General features: G+C 46.0%; 1 protein-coding gene across 2 annotated transcripts; it reads right to left on the bottom strand.

Annotated features, from left to right (window-relative positions):
* Positions 1–762: 762 nt before the first annotated feature.
* Positions 763–17,250, bottom strand: QDPR (quinoid dihydropteridine reductase). 2 transcript variants are annotated; one of them, XM_025998671.2, is made up of 7 exons: positions 17,062–17,250; positions 14,887–14,979; positions 10,758–10,854; positions 8,564–8,704; positions 4,374–4,482; positions 2,958–3,041; positions 763–1,432 (listed from the first exon to the last, which is right to left on the bottom strand). In XM_025998671.2, exons 1-7 carry the CDS (start codon positions 17,158–17,160, stop codon positions 1,327–1,329), a joined length of 729 nt encoding a protein of 242 aa, XP_025854456.1. In that variant the 5' UTR covers positions 17,161–17,250; the 3' UTR covers positions 763–1,326. The 2 variants fall into 2 exon arrangements, with proteins under 2 accessions (XP_025854456.1, XP_025854464.1); XM_025998679.2 differs by having other exon boundaries at positions 15,819–17,205.
* Positions 17,251–19,446: the final 2,196 nt, after the last annotated feature.

Raw genomic sequence — 19,446 nt, 5'->3', positions numbered from 1 at the left:
GATATATTCAGAATAGGTCATTTCATGGAGATTGAAAGCGGATTAGCAGTTGCCAGGGCCTGGGGGCGTGGGGAATGGGGACTAACTGTTGAGTGGGTCTGGGGTTTAATTTTATATGATTGTATTTTACACTTGATCTTAGCCAAAAGGCCGAGAAGCAATGATGAGTGTATTTTAGAACTAGACATGGGGATCCCTGGTGGCTCAGCGGTTTGGTGCCTGCCTTCGGCCCAGGGCGTGACCCTGGAGTCCCGGGATCAAGTCCCGCATCGGGCTCCCGGCATGGAGCCTGCTTCTCCCTCTGCCTGTGTCTCTGCCTCTCTCAGTCTCTCATGAATAAAAAAATCTTTAAAAAAAAAAAAAAAAAAAAAACTAGACAGCGCTGTGGTGGTGAAAGAGCACTGTGAACACACCAAATGCTATTGAATTTTTCACTTATAAATGCTTCATTTTGTTATTTGAATTTTACCTCTATAAAAATTGTTTTAGGGGCACCTAGGTGGCTCAGTGATTGGAGTGTCTGCCTTCAGCTCAGGTCGTGATCCCAGGGTCCTGGGACCAGGTCCCGCATGGGGCTCCTTGCAGGGAGCCTGCTTCTCCCCCTCTGCCTATGTCTCTGCCTCTCTGTGTCTCTCATCAAAAATATAATCTTAAAAAAAAAAAAATTGTATCTCAGGCTTTGAGTCTGCCCCCTTCCCGTGACTGTGGTACATTAATCTATGACTATGTTTAAGCCACAGTTGATTAAAGAAGACAACACAATAAATTAAGTGTGTTTATTAGGAAGATAAACTCCAAATAATCACAAGTAGTTCTGTTGCACTTTTGGCAACTGCACAGGAAAAGATATCTTCACGGAGTCCACAGGATTTTGCTTATACCACAAAAGTTTTAAGGCAGTTCCATTCGAGGCTGCAAAAACTAGGTCCGTGACATAAACGTAACATTCAATAACTCAGACCCCCAGACATCCCCAATCATCAACAAATCTCTGAACTAGACAACAGGCACTGTCAGGAACAGAGAATCCCTGTCTCAAATGCAATTCGAGATGACAGATACAAGAGGGGCCCATTCAAGACCTCCCAAACTTACACAGCTAACACAGACCAATGGTGCTCTCCGCGGGCCTCCACCCTCACACATTTTTATTTACCATAAACATTTTACACTGTCCGAGGAGAACAAATGCACATGAGGAGAGAGGAAAAACAGGACTCACTATCTCGTACCACAAACAAGATTACAGAAAACACAGGACCGGACACAGTCACACTGAGATACACGACTCTTCTGGCAGGTCCCTAACAGGCACTGAGATGAAGCTTAAAAATATGCGGGGGTAAGCTCCGTCTTCCCCTCCGTGGTTACCACCTGGATTAGGCTTCCTGAACTCGGCCGGTTCTTCCCTGTGATCCAGTCATGGAACGTTCTAGAACAAAGAAGATAAGCTTTATACATTTTCTTTTTCGGTTTTTTTTTTTTTTAAGGTTTTATTTATTTATTCATGAGACACACACACACAGAGGCAGAGACATGGGCAGAGGGAGAAGCAGGCTCCACGTGGGGAGCCCAGTGTGGCACTTGATCCTAGGACTCCAGTATCACACCCTTAGCCAAAGGCAGACGCTCAACCACTGAGCCACCCAGGTGTCCCCTGTGTGTTTTCAAATCTCACAAATGGGGTCATGATTTCTGGAACAAAGGATGGCTGCCCCAGCCACCCTCTGTGGACCTATGGCGTGGCACTAATTCAGACACCTGACCCCAAATGTTCCATCTGGCGTCTAGGTCAGAGATGTTGCTGCAAGTGCTGGCTTTAAAAAAAACAAACAAACATGTTTTTAAATGCAAAACACAATTCAAACCGTGGCTGGCAGAAAGAACTGTGGGCCTCGTTGAGACCACAAGCTCTGCAGCCACACTGCCCAGCTCAGATCTGGGCTCTGCTATGTGATCTGAGGCACGATACTTACCTCCCCTGCCCCCACGCCTCCAAGTCCTCAAACTTCCCCCACTGACTTGCTGTGAACATTAAATAATAGTTTTAAGTGCTTAAAGTGGTACCTGGCATATAACAAGGCCTACATAAAACTAGTTCCAAACATCAAATAAAAGTCCCTGATATCCCTCAATTTAATTAAAATGGGATGTAACCTCAGGCCAGAAGCACATCTCAAACTTTGCAAACATCTTGCATAACAGCTATCGAACGGCTCACATGCTGGCACTGCAGGGTAAGGTTGTCCCCAGCTTGGTGAGGGCAGGGACTGCACCTTATTTACGTCCCCGCCCCAGGGCCCAGCACAGCACCTGGCCCACAGTGGGTGCTTGGAGAACACGTGCTTACTAGACAGAGGGCTTGGGGAATTGAGATCTAGGCACACACACACACACGAAAGAAATGAGGAAGTTCACTCTTTCAGGATCTTCAAATGCCACCCATCTTCACAAACACGGAAATGTGATTTCGGGAATAAAGATAATTTTTGTAGGTCTGTGGCTCTGCACTAATTCAGGCCTGAGAGCCCAGTTACGCGTCTAGATCAGCATCTTACTCCCACAGCGCTCGCTGCTCCTCAGTAGCAGAGACGATGCCATTAACAGGAGTGGAGGCTTACCGAGCACCCGCTGTGTGGGTCAGACACTACGCCAAGCGCTAACACATGTAGTCCCCTTAACAGTTACTACGGACCCATTATATGGACAGGAAAACTGGGGCCTGGAGCAGTTCGACAATGCACTCAGGCTGGTCAGCTCGAGATTCACATCAGCACTCTCACCCCAGCTCCCTGAGATCCACACTGATATGTGTGTGACACACCCTCAGGGGCCTGGTAACCTCCCAGAGCCACCTGGACTGGTTAGAGGAGAGAACCTGGCATGGCCCCTGGTCTGTAAAAGGCAGGAACCCAGGCAGGAAGCTGCCCACATTATGGCATGATGTCAATACTCACTCAACCAGGAACTCCAAGGGGGTCCAGGAACTGAAGTCAGCCTCGGGCATGGATTTCCTGTTCATCGGGGTGTCCAGGGTAACCCTGCGGTGCACAGACACAGCCCTGTCATGTGTGCCTCCCCACTGCTGCCCCGACCTCCTCGGCCAGGAAAACACGCCGTGAGTTTCTGGCACCAAGGTGGCCGTGTTTACATGGGGAGACCACATGAGGACAATCGGAGAGGAGCCAGGAAGCCCCACATTACAGAGACCACGTCCAAGCATCATTCAGTGAGGGGCTTTGGGACTCACCCCTCAGGCAGACAGAACCAAACGAAAGAGCCTCTTTAAACACAGTCCTGCCTGTTCTTACCTACAGTCTTTATTAAGTAAACTGATTAGCTGTTTACATCTTTATTCATTCCCTAAAATGCAGCAGACTCTTCTCAGGGCTTTTTAAGGCTAATAAGAATAATATTCCTTTAAATAAGGGGGAAAAGACCGTTTCATCCTTCATTTTTGTGGCAAACATGTTTTCTACAAAATCTTATGAAAAGACAGGATTCAGGCAGGTAGGACTCTTCCAAGAACAGTGAGGACTGAGGAATAATTCAAAGTAGCTGGCAGAGCAGGTCACAGAAGCTCACAAATGAAAGGGACCCAGAAAGCCCAGGGCCCTCGCAGTCCCAACATGTACTTTATAGAACTGCAGGCAAGGGATGCCGGGAGGCTCAGCAGCTGAGCGTCTGCCTTCGGCCCAGGGATGATCCCGGGTCACAGGATCGAGTCCCACATTGGGCTTCCCACAGGGAGCCTGCTTCTCCCTCTGCCTGTATCTCTGCCTCTCTTTCTGTGTCTCTCATGAATAAATAAATAAAATCTTGGGGGGAAAAAAAAAAGAACTGCAGGTAAGAGGCAAGCCAGTTGGTGCTAGAATCATTCCAGCAGAAAGGAATCCTACGTCGAAAGCAGCTGCCTTGGCTGGGACAGCTGACTAGCAAGGACCTTCCTCCTGGTCACAAGATCATCTCCCAGTGTCCCGTATTGTCCCTCAGACATGTCCCCCCCACACACACACAATAACACACACAAACACTAAATACAATCTCTCTTCCACTGGCCTTATAATGACTTGAAAGAACTACAAATATTAAAATAAACGTGTAGATTACTTTTAATAAGGAGAGGCAGAGGGACAATGGAGGAAAGGAAAAAAAAAAAAACAGAAAGACAGAGTAAAGACAGGCAGACAGACCCACCCATCAGCCAATCAGCTACTGTGGACAGCCCAGGATACTCCCAACACCCAAAGAAGTATCTTCAAGGCCTCTGGCAAATTTTAGAAGCCAAGTCCCTGGTGGAAAGCTGCTCACATGTGGACTCCTGGCAGTGGGCAGAGGTGGGTAGCGGACGGGGAGCCCCCACCACCACTTACGGGAGTACGGCGATGGCCGCAGAGCCGGAAGGCATGCCGCTGTTCTTCCCGGCGAGGCTCTGGCAGAGCTGATGAACAGCACCCTTGGCCATGCCGTAGCCGATCATCCCTGCAGAAGGGGGAGAAGACAGGTCAGACCAGTGGCCACCACGAGTGTGTCTGCAGAACACCACGCCAGTTGGGGAGGAAGAGAAGGATGGACACCTGCAGAGAGAAGTGAAAGGAACCTAATATTCAAGTGCACTTTTTTTTTTTTAAGATTTTATTTATTTATTCATGAGGAACACAGAGAGAGAGAGAGGCAGAGACACAGGCAGAGGGAGAAGCAGGCTCCATGCAGGGAACCCGACACGGGATTCGATCCCGGGACTCCAGGATCATGCCCTGGGCCAACAGCAGGCGCCAAACCGCTAAGCCACCCAGAGATCCCCTCAAGTGCACTTGTTATTCACCCAGCACTTAGCATTTATCATAAAAACCACAAAGTTGATGTTATTTGTACTGCTGAGGTGCAGACAGGGTGTGTCAGGTGCCCAGACTCATACACAGACTTGCACCAAGGTTAAAGGTCATGCAACTCCCTCGGATGGAAAAATGCTTGTGGGCACGACGGAGCAGTCATCTGGAGTGCAGGCTGCCCGAGTTCAAATCCCAGCTCTTCCACTCACCACTGAAGAGATCCAGGTAAGTTCTCAAAACCTTTCTAACCCCGTTACGCCTACCTGGTAAATGGGGATAATGTACTTACCTGTGGGCTCAGCATAGGGTGGGCACTCAACGTTTCCCGTCAAGTGAACAGAAGTAACATGCCCTGGAGTCCCACTCGCTGTTTACCAAATATAGAAGTGGAACAATTATCACCTAAGTACACATGCCACCTACTAACTTTCCTTTCCTGCCGCTGGTCAGTGAATGTTTGCAGACTGAAGCAAGGCAGGCCTTTTACTAGGACAGGTTTCCATTTGTCCCATGGATGGGTGGCATGAACCCAGTCTCTCTCCCCCATAGCACCCAACTGTGGATTCTCATCAACCAACAACAGAGAAGCAAGGTTTAGTCGCTGTAAATGCCTCTCCTCCAGATCAGCAGCCTCCTTAGAAAACCCCAGCACTCACGCTGTTCAGAGTATAACAGTCCAGGAGGCACCCAATGTCCAGGGGAGGTGGGGATCACAGCCCCGCTGAGGAACTAATCACTAAGTGTTCCAACAGCAACCCTGGATTGCAAAAAAGGGTCAAGGTCTCAAAGAGTTATTTAGAAGCACGAGAAGATTTCACCATCTCTGGCTTCTATGTCTAATCGGGGGAAGGAAGCCAACAGGGACACAAAGACCTCTGCATGATTAATTTTTTTAAGATTTTATTTATTTATTCGTAAGACAGAGAGAGAGAAAGAGAGAGAGAGAGAGAGGCAGAAACACAGGCAGAGGGAGAAGCAGACTCCCTGTGGGGAGCTCTATGCAGGATTCCATTCCAGGATCCCAGGATCACGACCTGAGCCAAAGGCAGACACTCAACCACTGAGCCACCCAGGCGCCCCGAACTCTGCACAATTAAAATAAACCAGTGCACGAATCTTATGCATGCAGCCCCAGGCCCCAACAGACATCCAGGGCCCCCTCCTCATTCCATTCAAATGACACAATGAAGAAAGAAACCAGCAACCACCAACAAGCTACCAGACCCTAACGGTTTAATTCCACAGGATTCTATACAATGTGGGTAAGGAGATCATTTGCAAGATGAAAAAAAAAAAAAAAAAAAAAAAATTCGTGCATTCGTGAAGAAGATAAATACCTTCCTCCCAATTATTAAAAGGATTGGTGTCGTCCCTAAAGACTGATTTCCAAACACAGCACATATCCCTAAGTGGTAAAAGAGTGGTCACCCTCATTCTGATAGTTAATCCACCAGGAGATAGTCTGTAAATACAAGCTGGGACGTAGGAGAGTGGGGTTTTCTGAGTGCTTTTCTAAGAGAAAACTTTCCAGTTTTGAACAACCTTTCTTGTATCTGAAGGACCACTAAGGCTGTTTGTCATTTACTTTTAGATTATACACAGATTTCCCCGGGTTCCAAATCAAAGTTTAAAGACTCCATGACTCAAATAAATTTAACAACACCTAACTAAGAACTTAGAAATGAATAAGCTTATTGATATATGAAGCAGAAATCGTTGGGCTTTTAAAGTCAGTCTGGAATAAGTAATAAGAAATAATAATAATAAATAGTAATAAATAATTTTCACATTGACTACTGCCCCTATAATATCTTTCTGAGCCATTTATGTCCATTAAGACTTTTATAAGTCACAATCACCATATAGAGGAGGTACTTTTTACCCCCCTTTTATAGATGATAAAACTGAGGCCCAGAGAGGTTAATGCCAAATGTTGCATAGTAAGTGGCCAAACCACAACCAAAGACCAACCGGTACGGTTCCAGAACCTGCAGTCTTAACCAGTATCTGAAACTATAAATAAATAAAAAAGATATTTAAAAACCAACATAAAGAGACTGTTCTGTCTTTTAGAAAAATTAGTCGTTTGGTCGTAGGGTTTTCTTTTTTAAATGTCAAGCTATTCACTCATATCTCGACTCACTTTCCAGTGCCCCTGCTGTATGTCACCTTTAAGAAAAATCCAATCTCCACCAAACTAACATCTAACATTTACACAGCTTTAATTACTGCAAGCGCTGTGGACTTGTAAGATCATATGCTCCAAGACATTGAATAAAAATGAGTGACAAGAAATCATTAATTTGTAAGAGCCTCACACTTCAGTGACTTAGATTAAAATTGAAAAAGGCACTCAAGTTCTCTACCACTTACTAAAAAGGCCACGCCCCCCCCCCAAAAAAACCCTCCTCTCCTTTTTTTAAGAGATGAGTTTGCCTAGATAGTAGAGGTAGACACTTTCTGCCCCCCCTGTGCTGTAAGCCCCATACCACTCAAGTTTCAGTAGCCTTATCCCAAAGGGAGTGTTATGGGTTGAATTATATATCCAAAAATCATGTGTTGAAGTCCTAACCTGCAGCACCTCAGAAAGTGGTTGTATTTGGAGACAAGGTCTTTAAAAGTGTCATTAAGCTAAAATGAGGTCTTTTGTGGCGGCTCTAATGCAATCTGATGGGTCTCCTTACAAGAGGAGGTCAGGACACAGACACACAAAGAGGGGACCCGGGGGGAAGACGCCGCCTGCAAGCCAAGGAGAGAGGCCTCAGAAGACACCAACCCTGCCAGCACCTTCATCTTAGACTTTCCAGCCTCCAGGAACTGTGAGGAAATAAATTTCTATTTAAAGCCCCACCAGAGGCATGGTCCATTGTCACACTGGGAATAAAAATATAAAAGGAAAGCATCCATCCATGTGATACTGGAGAACAAGCACACCATTTAGAAATGATCAGGGTTTTGGTTCAAAGTAAATTTGCAGATCACTTATTATATAACAATCAGTCACTTCACCTCTCTAAGTTCTAGTTAGCTTCCCTGTGAACAAAAAAGGTAATAACCAACCACCTTGGGATTAAATGAGAATATACACGAAAGGAAAAGAGTGGCTGTAAGAAGGCTTGGGGCATACTGGGCACTGCATACACATCCATGCCTCAAATGCCTCATAGCTACACTTTGGGGAGGCGTTACTCTCACTTAACAATTAAAGAAACTACAGCAGGATTTGGTCAAAGATATCAAATAATCTGTTCGAAGCCACCCAGCTCAAGTGAGGAATTCGCAGCTAGCTTCTCTTACTCTAACGGCCTCCACCGTTTTCAGAGGCTGGGCTGCTCCCCAGGGACCTACAGAAACAGTGTGATATGATGATGATAAAACTTGTTTATTAACTGATTAAAATCTAGCTCAGCACCACTCCCTGGGTGGATCCCAGATAAATGAAGTGGGTGGGCATGCCAGATCACAGGACCCTGTATCCACCACCAACAGGAAGACAATGCAAGCAGAAGGGTCAGGAGTCCTTCCCCTAAAGAGACCCAGGCCTGAAGGAAGCAAACTCCACCCATCTGTGAAGCATCTTGGAGCGTAAAAGGCTCCCAGGCCCCTCACCTCAGCAGAGTGCCCAGCAGCCCAGTGGGCAAGGGTAAGCGCTCCCATTTCACAATTTTAGTACATGTGCTGCCGAAGCGAGCACTCGCTTCCATTTCACAGACCGGGAAATGAAGGCTTACCAGGAGTCCCATCCAGGGCGGCCTTGGCACCAGCCAAGGTTAGGATGCCTCCTTCCTTGAGGTGCTTGGTGGCCAAGTGGCTGGAGATGGTTGATGTCCACATGCTCTGCTTCCACATCAGGTCACAGTTTTTAAAGAGAGCTGAGCAAAGAAAGAACAACACATGAGCTCAGCATTCGCAGTGAAGAAAGTAGAAGGTGAGCTCTACTCACGGCGTCCAACAAGGAAGCGCAGAGAGCCTCTCCTGCTCTCCTGGTCCCTGACTGCAAGGTCCAGTCCAAACAGAACAGGGCCTGTGGTCAGAGACTTGGGTTCAAATCCAGACCGTGATTACCCACGTCTCAGCTCCCTCACCTGTCCACTGGTAAAATTTTAGCCAGTCAATGAGGACTGTTAACAAATATGCTGGACTGGCTTCACCTCAAAAATCATTCTACCCTATAGAACATCTTAAAGGAAGGGGGCGATGAAAGGCATTAGATGTGTAATAAGAAGCCGTACGTCTAAGTCAGGTTTTACCTGTGATAAAAATCTGAGGGCTGAGTACTGCATGGGCATCAAGAGGATTTTTATAGAGCTACATTTTTTATGGCTGGAAGTTTAATACTGGCTTTAAAGGCTCTTTAAAAGAAAACTGATATAACAACCGTTTCACACTTATTTTAACCCTCTGGCCTTGCCTGAGACGTAGCAGGGATTAAGTGGTAACGTATATCACATCACCAGCCAGGCAAGACACCCATAATCTAGAAAGAAAGCCCTCCTGATACAGGAGGAGGGGTCTTCAGGAGGTGATAACCAAGATGCTGACTGCATTTCTTGGCTATAAAGGACTAGACAAAAAAGTATCAATTCTTGTTCCCAAAACACACAAAAGGCCATCAAGCATGTTTCACCAACCTGATCACCCCACAAAATACCAATTTTACATTTAACTGATTTCACAGAAAATCGATTCCTTTTTTTTTTTTTTTTTTTTTTTGAAGATTTTATTTATTTATTCATGAGAGACAGAGAGAGAGAGGCAGAGACACAGGCAGAGGGAGGAGCAGGCTCCTTGCAGGGAGCCTGATGTGGGACTCAATCCTGGGACCCCGGGATCATGACCTGAGCCAAAGGCAGACACTCAACCTCTGAACAACCGAGGTGACCCCAAATCCATTCCTTTTTAAAACAGCTTTGATGGGGGCCTCTGGGACATTCTATGGCAAAAATGCCCCAAACTCACCAAGTTGATCACAGGAAAAAAAAAAATCTAAATTAACAGACTAAAAATAACAACAGAATGCAATGCACAAACCCTGACTGGAATATTTAGATGGGGTAAAAACAAACAAACAAATAATGATACAAGATTTGGAACACATTGAGGAATTTGAATCCAGACTGAATATTATTAGTCTTATAGAATTATTATTAACTTTCTTAGGTATGGAAATGGTATTATTAGAACATAGGAGAATGGGTTTGCTCCCTGAAGATACATGCCGAAGGATGGCCAAATGTCAACATGCTTTCAAATGCTTAATAAAAAATCACACATGCAGGATACACCCACACCAGGAGGCAAGAGAGTGCACGGACGGCAAATGGTAATTACTGAATCTAGATAGAGGGCACGTGGTATTCAAGGAACTGTTCTTCCAACTTCTCTGTGTATTTGGAAATTTTCATAAGAAGAAGTTGAGAAATGGACTCAGCTTTAATACATACTCAATGTTGAATCCTTGTAGGCCCTGAAAGATTAGGGTAGAAACAATGATAATTTCATTCTGCTTCTATGGTTTGTTTTTTTTTAAGATTTTTAAATTTATTTATTCATGAGAGACGGAGAGAGAGGCAGAGGGAGAGGGAAAAGCAGGCTCCCCAAAAAGCAGGAAGCCCGACACAAGATTCGATCCCAGGGCCCCTGGATCAGGACCTGAGCCAAAGGCAGATGCTCAACTGATTGAGCTACGCCCTCTGCTTCTATTTTAAACTTCAAACTCAACATCCCCCGTCCCCTAACACCGTTTATGGGGAGCTTTTCCTTCATCTGTCCCATGGGAGGTTAATCCCTACTTCACAGAGCTACTGCAAAGATTCTGGGAGAAATATAGAAAAACATCAGCCCTGGCAAATAGGATGGCCCCAATCTGTGCCAGCTGGACAAAGAGCAGACAAGAATGAATGGTTAATGCAAAAAAGGACTCACACTTGGACTTGGCGTTGCCCCCAGCCCAGCCTCCAGCCACACAAAGGATCGCATCCACCTTCTCTTCACCTAAGAGCTTTCCGACCTCAGCAGTCACCTTAAACGAAAGAGGGGGAAAGGTGCATAAACCATCAGGTAAACCTAAACAGGTGAACAACACTTTGAAAATGTAGATGCAGGACCAATCTCTAATAAGCATGTCAGATGGTGAACCCCAACTACATTTCAATGTGATTTTAATAAAGCAGTCTAGTGTCTTCTTCTGAACATTCTAAAAGGGTGGGACATAAGCATGCCTGGAATAAAACAACTAATAAAGATGGGGCTGCCTGATGGCTCAGTCAGTTAGATGTCTGCCTTTGGGTCAGGTCATGATCAATCATAGGGCCCTGGGATCAAGCCCCACATCCTACCTACTCCCTGCTCAGTGAGCCTGCTTCTCCCTCTCCCACTACCCCTTCCCCCACCTGTGTTGTCTCCTTCTCTGTCAAATAAATAAATAAAATCCTTAATAAAAAAAAAAATGAATAAAGAAAAGTAGGAGAAGGCTTTAAAAAATTCACAGAGCATCGATACCCACAGCTAACCTGCTGGTATATTTCTTTCCAGACTTTCTTCAGGCATCACAGAATCATAACGTGAGATAATCAATTCTCTTGTCCCCTCAATACAAAAATCCCTTTCACTTGCAACCCCGAATCAAAATGCCAATGAGAAATATTTTTAAGACCAATAAAAAAAGTCAACTATACTTCAATTAAAAAAAACACAGTCCATGGTAAAATGTTAGTAAATACTAAGTGCCTGGGTGTTCATTTATCTCTTTACTTCTGTCTGAAATTTTTAAAGTATTGAAAATATATACATGTCCTTCTGTTATAATTTATTAAAACAAAAATCTGGCAAGACAGGCAATTCTGGCCATCGACCACGGCCCTTTCACATTTCTCCAGCATGGCTGAGGTGACTTAACCTGGGACCGTGTATCTTTGCCAGCGACAACATGTTCTGTCCTCTTGCCTTCTCAAGCAATTTCTGAGGCCCCCAATCACTCCCTCAAAGAGAATGCTCTGGCAATGGAAACCAATCTTTCCTTCCTCTCCCTACACCCTATACCTACATCTTTCCTTGTAAGAAATTCTGGAATTCCCCATGGCCTCTATTCATGATCATCGCATCTAATCCTGCCTTACATTTGTTGACCTTTCTCCTATTACCCTGGTTGCCAGGCTGCCCCCATCTCTTGTTCTTAAACCAAGTCCTGTTACCAAGAGGCCAGATCACAGCTGCTGGAAGTTGGATCTCTCCCAACATCCGTATGCACACACAACCCTGTGCATGTTCTACTTTTCAGGGAAGTACAGAGCTTGCAGAAACAAGGCACCTGTTTGACTTGTTTTTTTCACATTTATGCATTTTTAAATTCCTCCTCCTCCAATTTTGTTCTCTGCCCAATAGTTTTCTAATAGTTTTTCATTAGACTTAATGAATGACTTTCAGGGCGGCCGGGGTTTCAATCAAGATGTGATCTCAAGGTCCTGAGATCAAGCCCCATTAAGGGCTCCATGCTGGGCATGGAGCCTGCCTAAGATTCTCTCTCTCCCTCTTCCCTCCAAAAAAAGATTTAATGTCTTTCTCACATCTTATCTCCTCACTCTCTCTAGTGAATTTCCTGCCTTAGGGGTCAATTTTCCATGTGTTAGGATTGAATTTCCTTTTCTGAAGCCTTAAAAACAAAAAGATGTCATGGTTTGTCCAGAAACTCTTAGTTGGGTGAGTGGGGGGTTAGGGAGCGTTAAAGGTTTTAAAAATCTGAGCTTGTAATAACTAAGGCATCTCTCCATCTTTGTCTTTATAATGCACTATCAAGGGACGCCTGGGTGGCTCAGCAGTTGGGCATTTGTCTTTGGCTCAGGGCGTGATAGGAGTTTGGGATCGAGTCCCACATCAGGGTCCCTGCATGGAACCTGCTTCTCCCTCTGCCTATGTCTCTGTCTCTCATGAATAAATAAATAATCTTTTAAAATAAAATGCACTATCAAGTCAAGTCTCAGATGAGGACAATTTCAAAAATGCACGTGACATCAGAAACTTGCAATTAACAGGAATCGAAGAGACAGTAAACAAAGAAACACTACAGAGAACCACATCCAGAAGGGCTGCCAATACCCAAGCCTGGGTGCTTCCTTGCATTTAGTTTAGCTATTATTGCTTTGTTCACATGGAGCCATGTTGCCGGGAGGCAGCCCATGCTGCCAAGAGGGCAGATATCAAACCCCATTGCCTAGGTTCAAATCCCAGCTCTGACACCTCCCACCTGTTTGACCTTGAGCAAATACCAGAGCCTTTCCCTGCTTCAAATTCCCCATTTCTGAAAGAGAAATCAATCAGAAACTTTGGTCTGTGAATGTTACAGAGATTAAGCAAATCAATGTGAATAAAGCACTCAGAACAGGTGCCTGACACTTAACAACAGGTTGGGTTTTATCATTAAGGCCAACAGGTAATCAACAGGTATAGAAAACACCAGGATCATGTCAAAAAAAGAACAACAAAAATCTATATTCTAGAAGAAGTCAGCTGGCTTTATATATACTAACCTCTGTCAGACTGATGCTTTAGAAAGAGCAAATGAGCAGGACAGTATGCTCAGTTTGGGTTGTTTTTGTTTTTTTAATTTTTAGACTGAACATATGTATACGTTTGGAGAAATGGATTGGAAGGAAATACGAAACATTACTTACATAGTGGGACTAAAAATGATTCCCCCCCCTTCTTTTTGCTTTACTGAATTTTCTACATCATACATGCATCATTTTTAAAATCTGAAATATTTGTTAAAACTCCGCTAAGGACCATCAAACATCAGAGTCCCAACAGTGTTCAGATTACTAGAGAAAGCATAATTAAACAAAGAGCAGACCCTGAGCTTATGAAAGTTGTTAATAAATTTCTCTTGACTTTTTTTCTCTTAAAGATTCTTAAATTTATTTTAGAGAGGGAGAGAGAATACTCAAGCAGATTTCCTTGAGGATCCAAGCTGAGCATGGAGTCTAACGAAGGGCTCAATCCCAAGACCCTGAGATCATGACCTGAGCCGAAATCAAAGAGTTGGAGGGATGGTCAACCAGCTAAGCTACCCAGGCACCGCAGTAAATCTCTTATTAGAAAATCCATGCTCCCTACTCCACCACCCGCTAGCCTGCTGGCCATGTCGCTTAAGTGTCTGAAACTCAGTCTCCCAAGCCATAAAATGGGACTATCACCACCTGCTCGCCTGCTTCATTGAGTGTTTACAAAAGTATGGCACATGGCACAAAGCATGATGTGGAGATTTCCTTGGAAATGCGGGCTGCAGTGCTGGCAAGAGAACCAGCGTACAGTCCCCCAACCAGCTTGTGGGAATGGCTCTTCTAGAAAGATCAGCCCACTTAAGAGCATCCCTGATATTTATACCAAGACGCCCATCAACAGTGACACTATCATGGGGAGAAAGGGGGTATTTCACAGTTTACTTAATATTTATTTGACTTCTCGTTTTACAATTAGCATATCATTCGATAATTAAAAATAACCTGTTTTGTTAGTATCCATGCTTTGAACCAGGAAGCTCCACCTTTTAGAATGCATCCTAAATAATCAGAGATGGAAACAAAGATGTTCACCACAGGATTCTTGATAATGGTAAAAAAGAAAAACTGCAAAACACGTGCAGGAAGTGGAAACTAAGGAAATTAAAAATCACACCCTGACACACAGGAGTTTTTTTAAGTGGTCTGCAGTATTTAAATTAAGTTTTTAAAAAGCTGACCATAAAATATAAAATACAAGATTATCTCAACTTATAAAACTAAAAACATATAGCATGCATAGAAAAGACAAGAAAATGGGCCAAAATGTGAACATTGAGCTATCTGGAAATGGATTACAAGTAATTTATCTTCTTTTTTGTTTTGTTTTTTCACTTTTTCCAAATTTCCCTCAATGAGCACAAATGGCTTTCACAGAAAATACTAGTTGGAAAAAAAAAAAAAAAGAACACACCACCAGTGGAAACCACTGCCCCTCCTAGGGTCTCCCTACTACAATGCTTGGGTGTGTGTGTGGGGGGGTCTCTTTCTGGAATTACCTGGTCAGCCTGCTCGGTAAATGAGTCTGTCATTTTAACCACCACGCTAGCACTGGCCTCTTCATTCTCCACCACATCAATGCTGGCAACCCACTGGCGTGAAAGAGAAAACAGCTTTGGTCAAGAGACAGTAAGTTGTCATTCCATTAAAGATCCACATCCAGAAATGGGGGCAGTGGAGACAGATAAGAAGCTTAAAAGAAAACCCACTAGAGAAAGGATCTTACTACTGACCTCTTGGGATCCTTACAGGGACATATGGCTTCAGCCAGCCTACCCCTTACCCAGCCCCAGCCCAGCCCATCTCATCTGCCTCCAAACACCTCACCTTCCTCCTCCACTCTCACCTCTGAAGATAAACCCTGCACTTCTAGAGACCCTTAGACCAGGAGTCTGCAAAAATCTTTGGTGTAAAGGGCCAAATATTCTGCTAGCTTTACGGTCTGTGTTGCAAAAACTCAGATCTGCTATTGGAACCCCAGAGCAACCAGACAATACAGATACATGAATCGGTGTGGCTATATTCCAATAAAACTCCAGAAACGTGAATTTCGTGTAATTTTCACATATCACAAAATAGTATTCTTCTTTTTTTTTTTCCTCCCATTTAAAAATGTGAAACCATTCTTCGTTCTTGAGCTGTATGTACTGGCAGGCCAGGTTCAGCCTTTGGAGGACTAGTTTTTAGACCCCTGCCCTAGAGCACAGAGGTATGGCTTTGGGTCTTCATCCTGCAGTATTGTGGCTTTCTCATAGGGGTTAACAATTAACAAGGCTAGTGTGAAAATTAACTGAAAAAGCTCCTAGCACAAGTGACACCCAATTCTTTCTCAGAAAGTTCCCAGGGCCCCAAGGTCCACAGGCCCTGGAGATAAGTATCTCTACCACAAGCTTTTTTTTTTACCACACAGATTCCATTCAAGAACACTCACTACTTCCATGTCACCAGCCACAGGGGACACAGACACATACACCAGGTTGTAGCCCCTCCCAGAGCTCCTAGAAATGAAGGGGTAGGGAGGGGAGACAGAGGTAAGTCAGCTTGCCAGATTTTACCAAGTGCCCCCACCAGGGGAACTCACAGCCCTCTTATCTGTAACACATGGATACCAGCAGGATCTGCTATATCCAAGTTTGGAGAAGAGTAAATGAAATTAAGATTATGTAGGAACACGGTGCCTCGCCCCTGGCCAACACTCCTTACATGTTCCCCACTGTCACCCCTCAAACCCTGGAAGGCGCCTGTTGAGAGCAGGAAGACGGTGGTGTGCTGAGAATTCCTTAGAAGTCCTATATCAGGTTCTGAGCTGGAAGGAAACCCTGGGACCCTGTCGCCCTGGTTCCTGCTGCTACTAACTAAACCCCCGAGACAAAGCTCCCCAGAGGTCCAGCACATTTTTTGCAAGTGACAGCTGCAGCGAGGAGAGACAGGGCGGAGTCTCCACCAGGATGGCAGGGAGGGTCTCGGGCCAGAGGTCAGCGCCACCCCTACTTGCACCCTACAGGGAGCAACACCTGACGGTGCAAAGTAGTCGAAATAGTCTTCGCAAAACAAGAAGCCACCAGCATTTGCGGGGCTACGCCTTCAAAATACCAGGTCCAGAGTGGACTGAAGGAACCGGGTAATTATGGTAATACTCATGGCTGACATTTAAGGGGTTTTTACCACGAGTCAGGTGCTTTACAACCACACCAGTGATCTCATTCAAGGCGCACAATCCCCTAAGGGGTAAATACTAACGTTATCTCCAGTTTACGGATGAGGAAAGTGAGATTCGAGGGCGATACGCAATAGTGGCCCGCGCCTGGCAGTGAGATCCCAGAGCCGCCTCCTCGTTGCCTCTCCGCGTCTCTCAAGCCCGCTCCTCTCCATCGCGCTCTGGAATTCTCTCCGGGCCTGGCCGAGCCCGAGCGAGCAGCCCCATCCCCCACCGCCTTGCACAGCAAGGGCCCGGCACCTGGGGCGCGGCGTGGGCACACACGCGGAGCCAGGCACGGCAGACCCGTGCATGCAGGCGCGAGCACTCAGGCCGGTGCGCGCACGGCCCCAGCGTGGCCCAGCGCCCTCGCGGCTGCCCGGGCAGGCCCCGATGCTCCCCCATCCCCAGCGTGCACACCTGCCACCCAACGCCAACGTGCCGCGCGCCCCAGCCGCCGGAGACCCGGCCGAATTACCCAGTTGCGGGCCCGGAACGCCTGCACGCATCGGGAGCCCAGCGCGCCCCTGCCGCCGTACACCAGCACCCGGCGCGCCTCGCCCGCGGCTGCCGCCATCCTGCTGCTCCCGCCCGGCTCGCCGAAAGCCCAACGCCCAGAGCCGGAGCGCGGCGCCCGGGGTCGCCCGGCCCCGCCCCGGATCGCCCGGCCCCGCCCCCGGCCCCGCCCCGGACCCGCCCACCGGCCAAGAGGGATCGCGGGCCGCCAACCCTGCGCGGGGCCCGCGGCTGCCGCCTAGCGCGCGGTCCCGCCGGACGAGCCCCGCCGCCCTGCAGATGCACGAGCAGAGCCCCGCCGCCCGCCCGCCCGCCCGTGGGTGCCCGGCACCTGGGGCTTGCAGGGAGCCGAGCTAAGGGCCCCCGGGGAGGGTGGAGAGCAGGTGTGCGCTCACGATGCTGAGAGTCCGTCGGGCCGACGGCACAAACCACGCATATAGTTTACCTTTAAATAAGGGTGCAAGGGACGCCTGGGTGGCTCAGCGGTTGAGCGTCGGGCCTTTAGCTCTGGGCATGATCCCGGGGCGGGGAGGCCTGGGATCAAATCCCCCGTCGGGGGATCCTCTCCCTGAGAGGAGCCTGCTTCTCCCCCTGCCTATGTCTATGCCTCTCTCTGTGTGTGTCTCTCATGAATAAATGAATAAAATCTTTTTTAAGAAAATACATTAAATAAATAAATAAGAGTGCAAGCTCTGAAGCTCGACTCCCTGTTTAATAGCTGTGTGTCCCTACGCAACTTGCTTGGCGGCTCTGTGCCTCAGTCTCCTCTCGGTAAAATGGGAATGCTAATGGTCTGCCCTCCTAGGATTTTGGAAAGGATTTTTCAAAATGATACTAAAAACAGTGTGTGGCTAGTAGTAGGAGTTCAATAGATGCCGATTGAGCATTATTAATATTATTTTTGCCACTACTTCTGTTACATCACTGCACTTCTTAGAGATTGTGAGTTTGGGAGAAAGAAAATGCCAGGCTGTTTTAGTGGGGGCAGCTGGTACCATTTGGTGGGGCTTAACTGTGGGCCTTTAACATTCTTGTCAAATGGAGTCTTATATACAGTCACAGAGGTCCAAGGACACTATTATAAGACCTACATCTTAAACTGTCTCTACCAGACCAAAGGCCTGCTGTCCCACATGTAGTCAAATTTTTTAGAACTCTTGTAATAATTTTCGTGGTCTTACTGTTGTTGTTTCAAAAGCACTGATTTGTGAACTGTTAAACATTTAAAGTATAGTATCCTACAATTTTTGTATCACTGTTTTGGCAATATTATACATGTTTTGTGTCACCCTCCCACCATACAGTGTTGTACAAAGCAGACACACAGATGTTTGCTCAATACACTTGTGCCAGATAAGGCACACAAAAATATGTTCTTAGGGAACAGGATGCAGCCCACAACACAATCTATTATCAGAAGCTTCATTATCAGGAACAGAATTGCTAGAAGACCAGATGAGGAGATTAACACCATTTATTTGGTGCCCTCTGTATGCCATCAATCCCATGACAGATTAGGAAACTGAGCATGAGAGTCTCAAGCACTTGCCCAGAGAAATAGGAATTTTAACCCAGATCTTTAATAGAGCCCTATTTAACCGCACTTCCATTCAGCATTGCCAGAGCTTGTTGGGAATCATTTGTTTCCCATATTTTTCTAAAGTAATTATTCTAAAAATAGTTGCTCAATCTCTAAAATACCAAAAGTTGACATAGGCCCATCATCTGAGGCAGAAATACAATGCAAAGGTATTACACAGGTCCAAAGCAGACTTCCATTACTGTAAGAATAAATAACATTTTTGGTCATGTATTAACATGCCAACCCTTCTCAGCCTTTTGTATGCATTCACCTCCAGAAAGACATTTGCTATTTCAGGATACTGTGATGAAGATGAGCTGTTGTATTTCAAAGACCTGAACTCCAGCCCCAGCCCTGACATCCAGAGTTCTCATGAGAGAGGTCATTAGAATAGTATGTCTCTTGCCTACCAGAAAGGGTTTCTGCTGCATCAGCGGAGAGCAAACATATGGCAAAAGCTCTTTGTACTAAGGAAAGCTCTACACAAGCTTCAGAGACATTCTTGTTTATTTTCATTGTGGAGAGACCACAGAAGTGAACCCCACTATAGGGAAGGAAACTGACATGTTCCTCAGGCTCCTTGCTGCTCTCCAAGTGAGGTTTCTGGAACTCCTGCTGGCTAACAGTGGAAACTCCTGAACCCAGACCTACGTGACCTCCAGACCTCTGTGACCAAATAAAACTTTTACTGTGCCACTTCTGCCAAATTTGACTCCCCAAAACTATTGAGAGTTGCTGTTACCGGTCTCACATGACATTAACTTG

The sequence above is a fragment of the Vulpes vulpes genome, chromosome 14 (genome assembly GCF_048418805.1).
Source record: "Vulpes vulpes isolate BD-2025 chromosome 14, VulVul3, whole genome shotgun sequence".
Lineage (NCBI taxonomy): Eukaryota > Metazoa > Chordata > Mammalia > Carnivora > Canidae > Vulpes > Vulpes vulpes.
This window is presented reverse-complemented; position numbering and strand designations above follow the sequence as displayed.

Bases quoted from the DNA above. Each gene is read 5' to 3' on its own strand.
- QDPR (XM_025998671.2), bottom strand. From the start codon at position 17,160: ATGGCGGCAGCCGCGGGCGAGGCGCGCCGGGTGCTGGTGTACGGCGGC. The intron at 14,980-17,061 runs GTAATTCGGCCG...CTTTCACGCCAG, and splicing joins CGTTCCGGGCCCGCAACTGG to TGGGTTGCCAGCATTGATGT. The intron at 1,433-2,957 runs GTGAGTATTGAC...TCTTTGTTCTAG, and splicing joins CCCTTGGAGTTCCTGGTTGA to AACGTTCCATGACTGGATCA.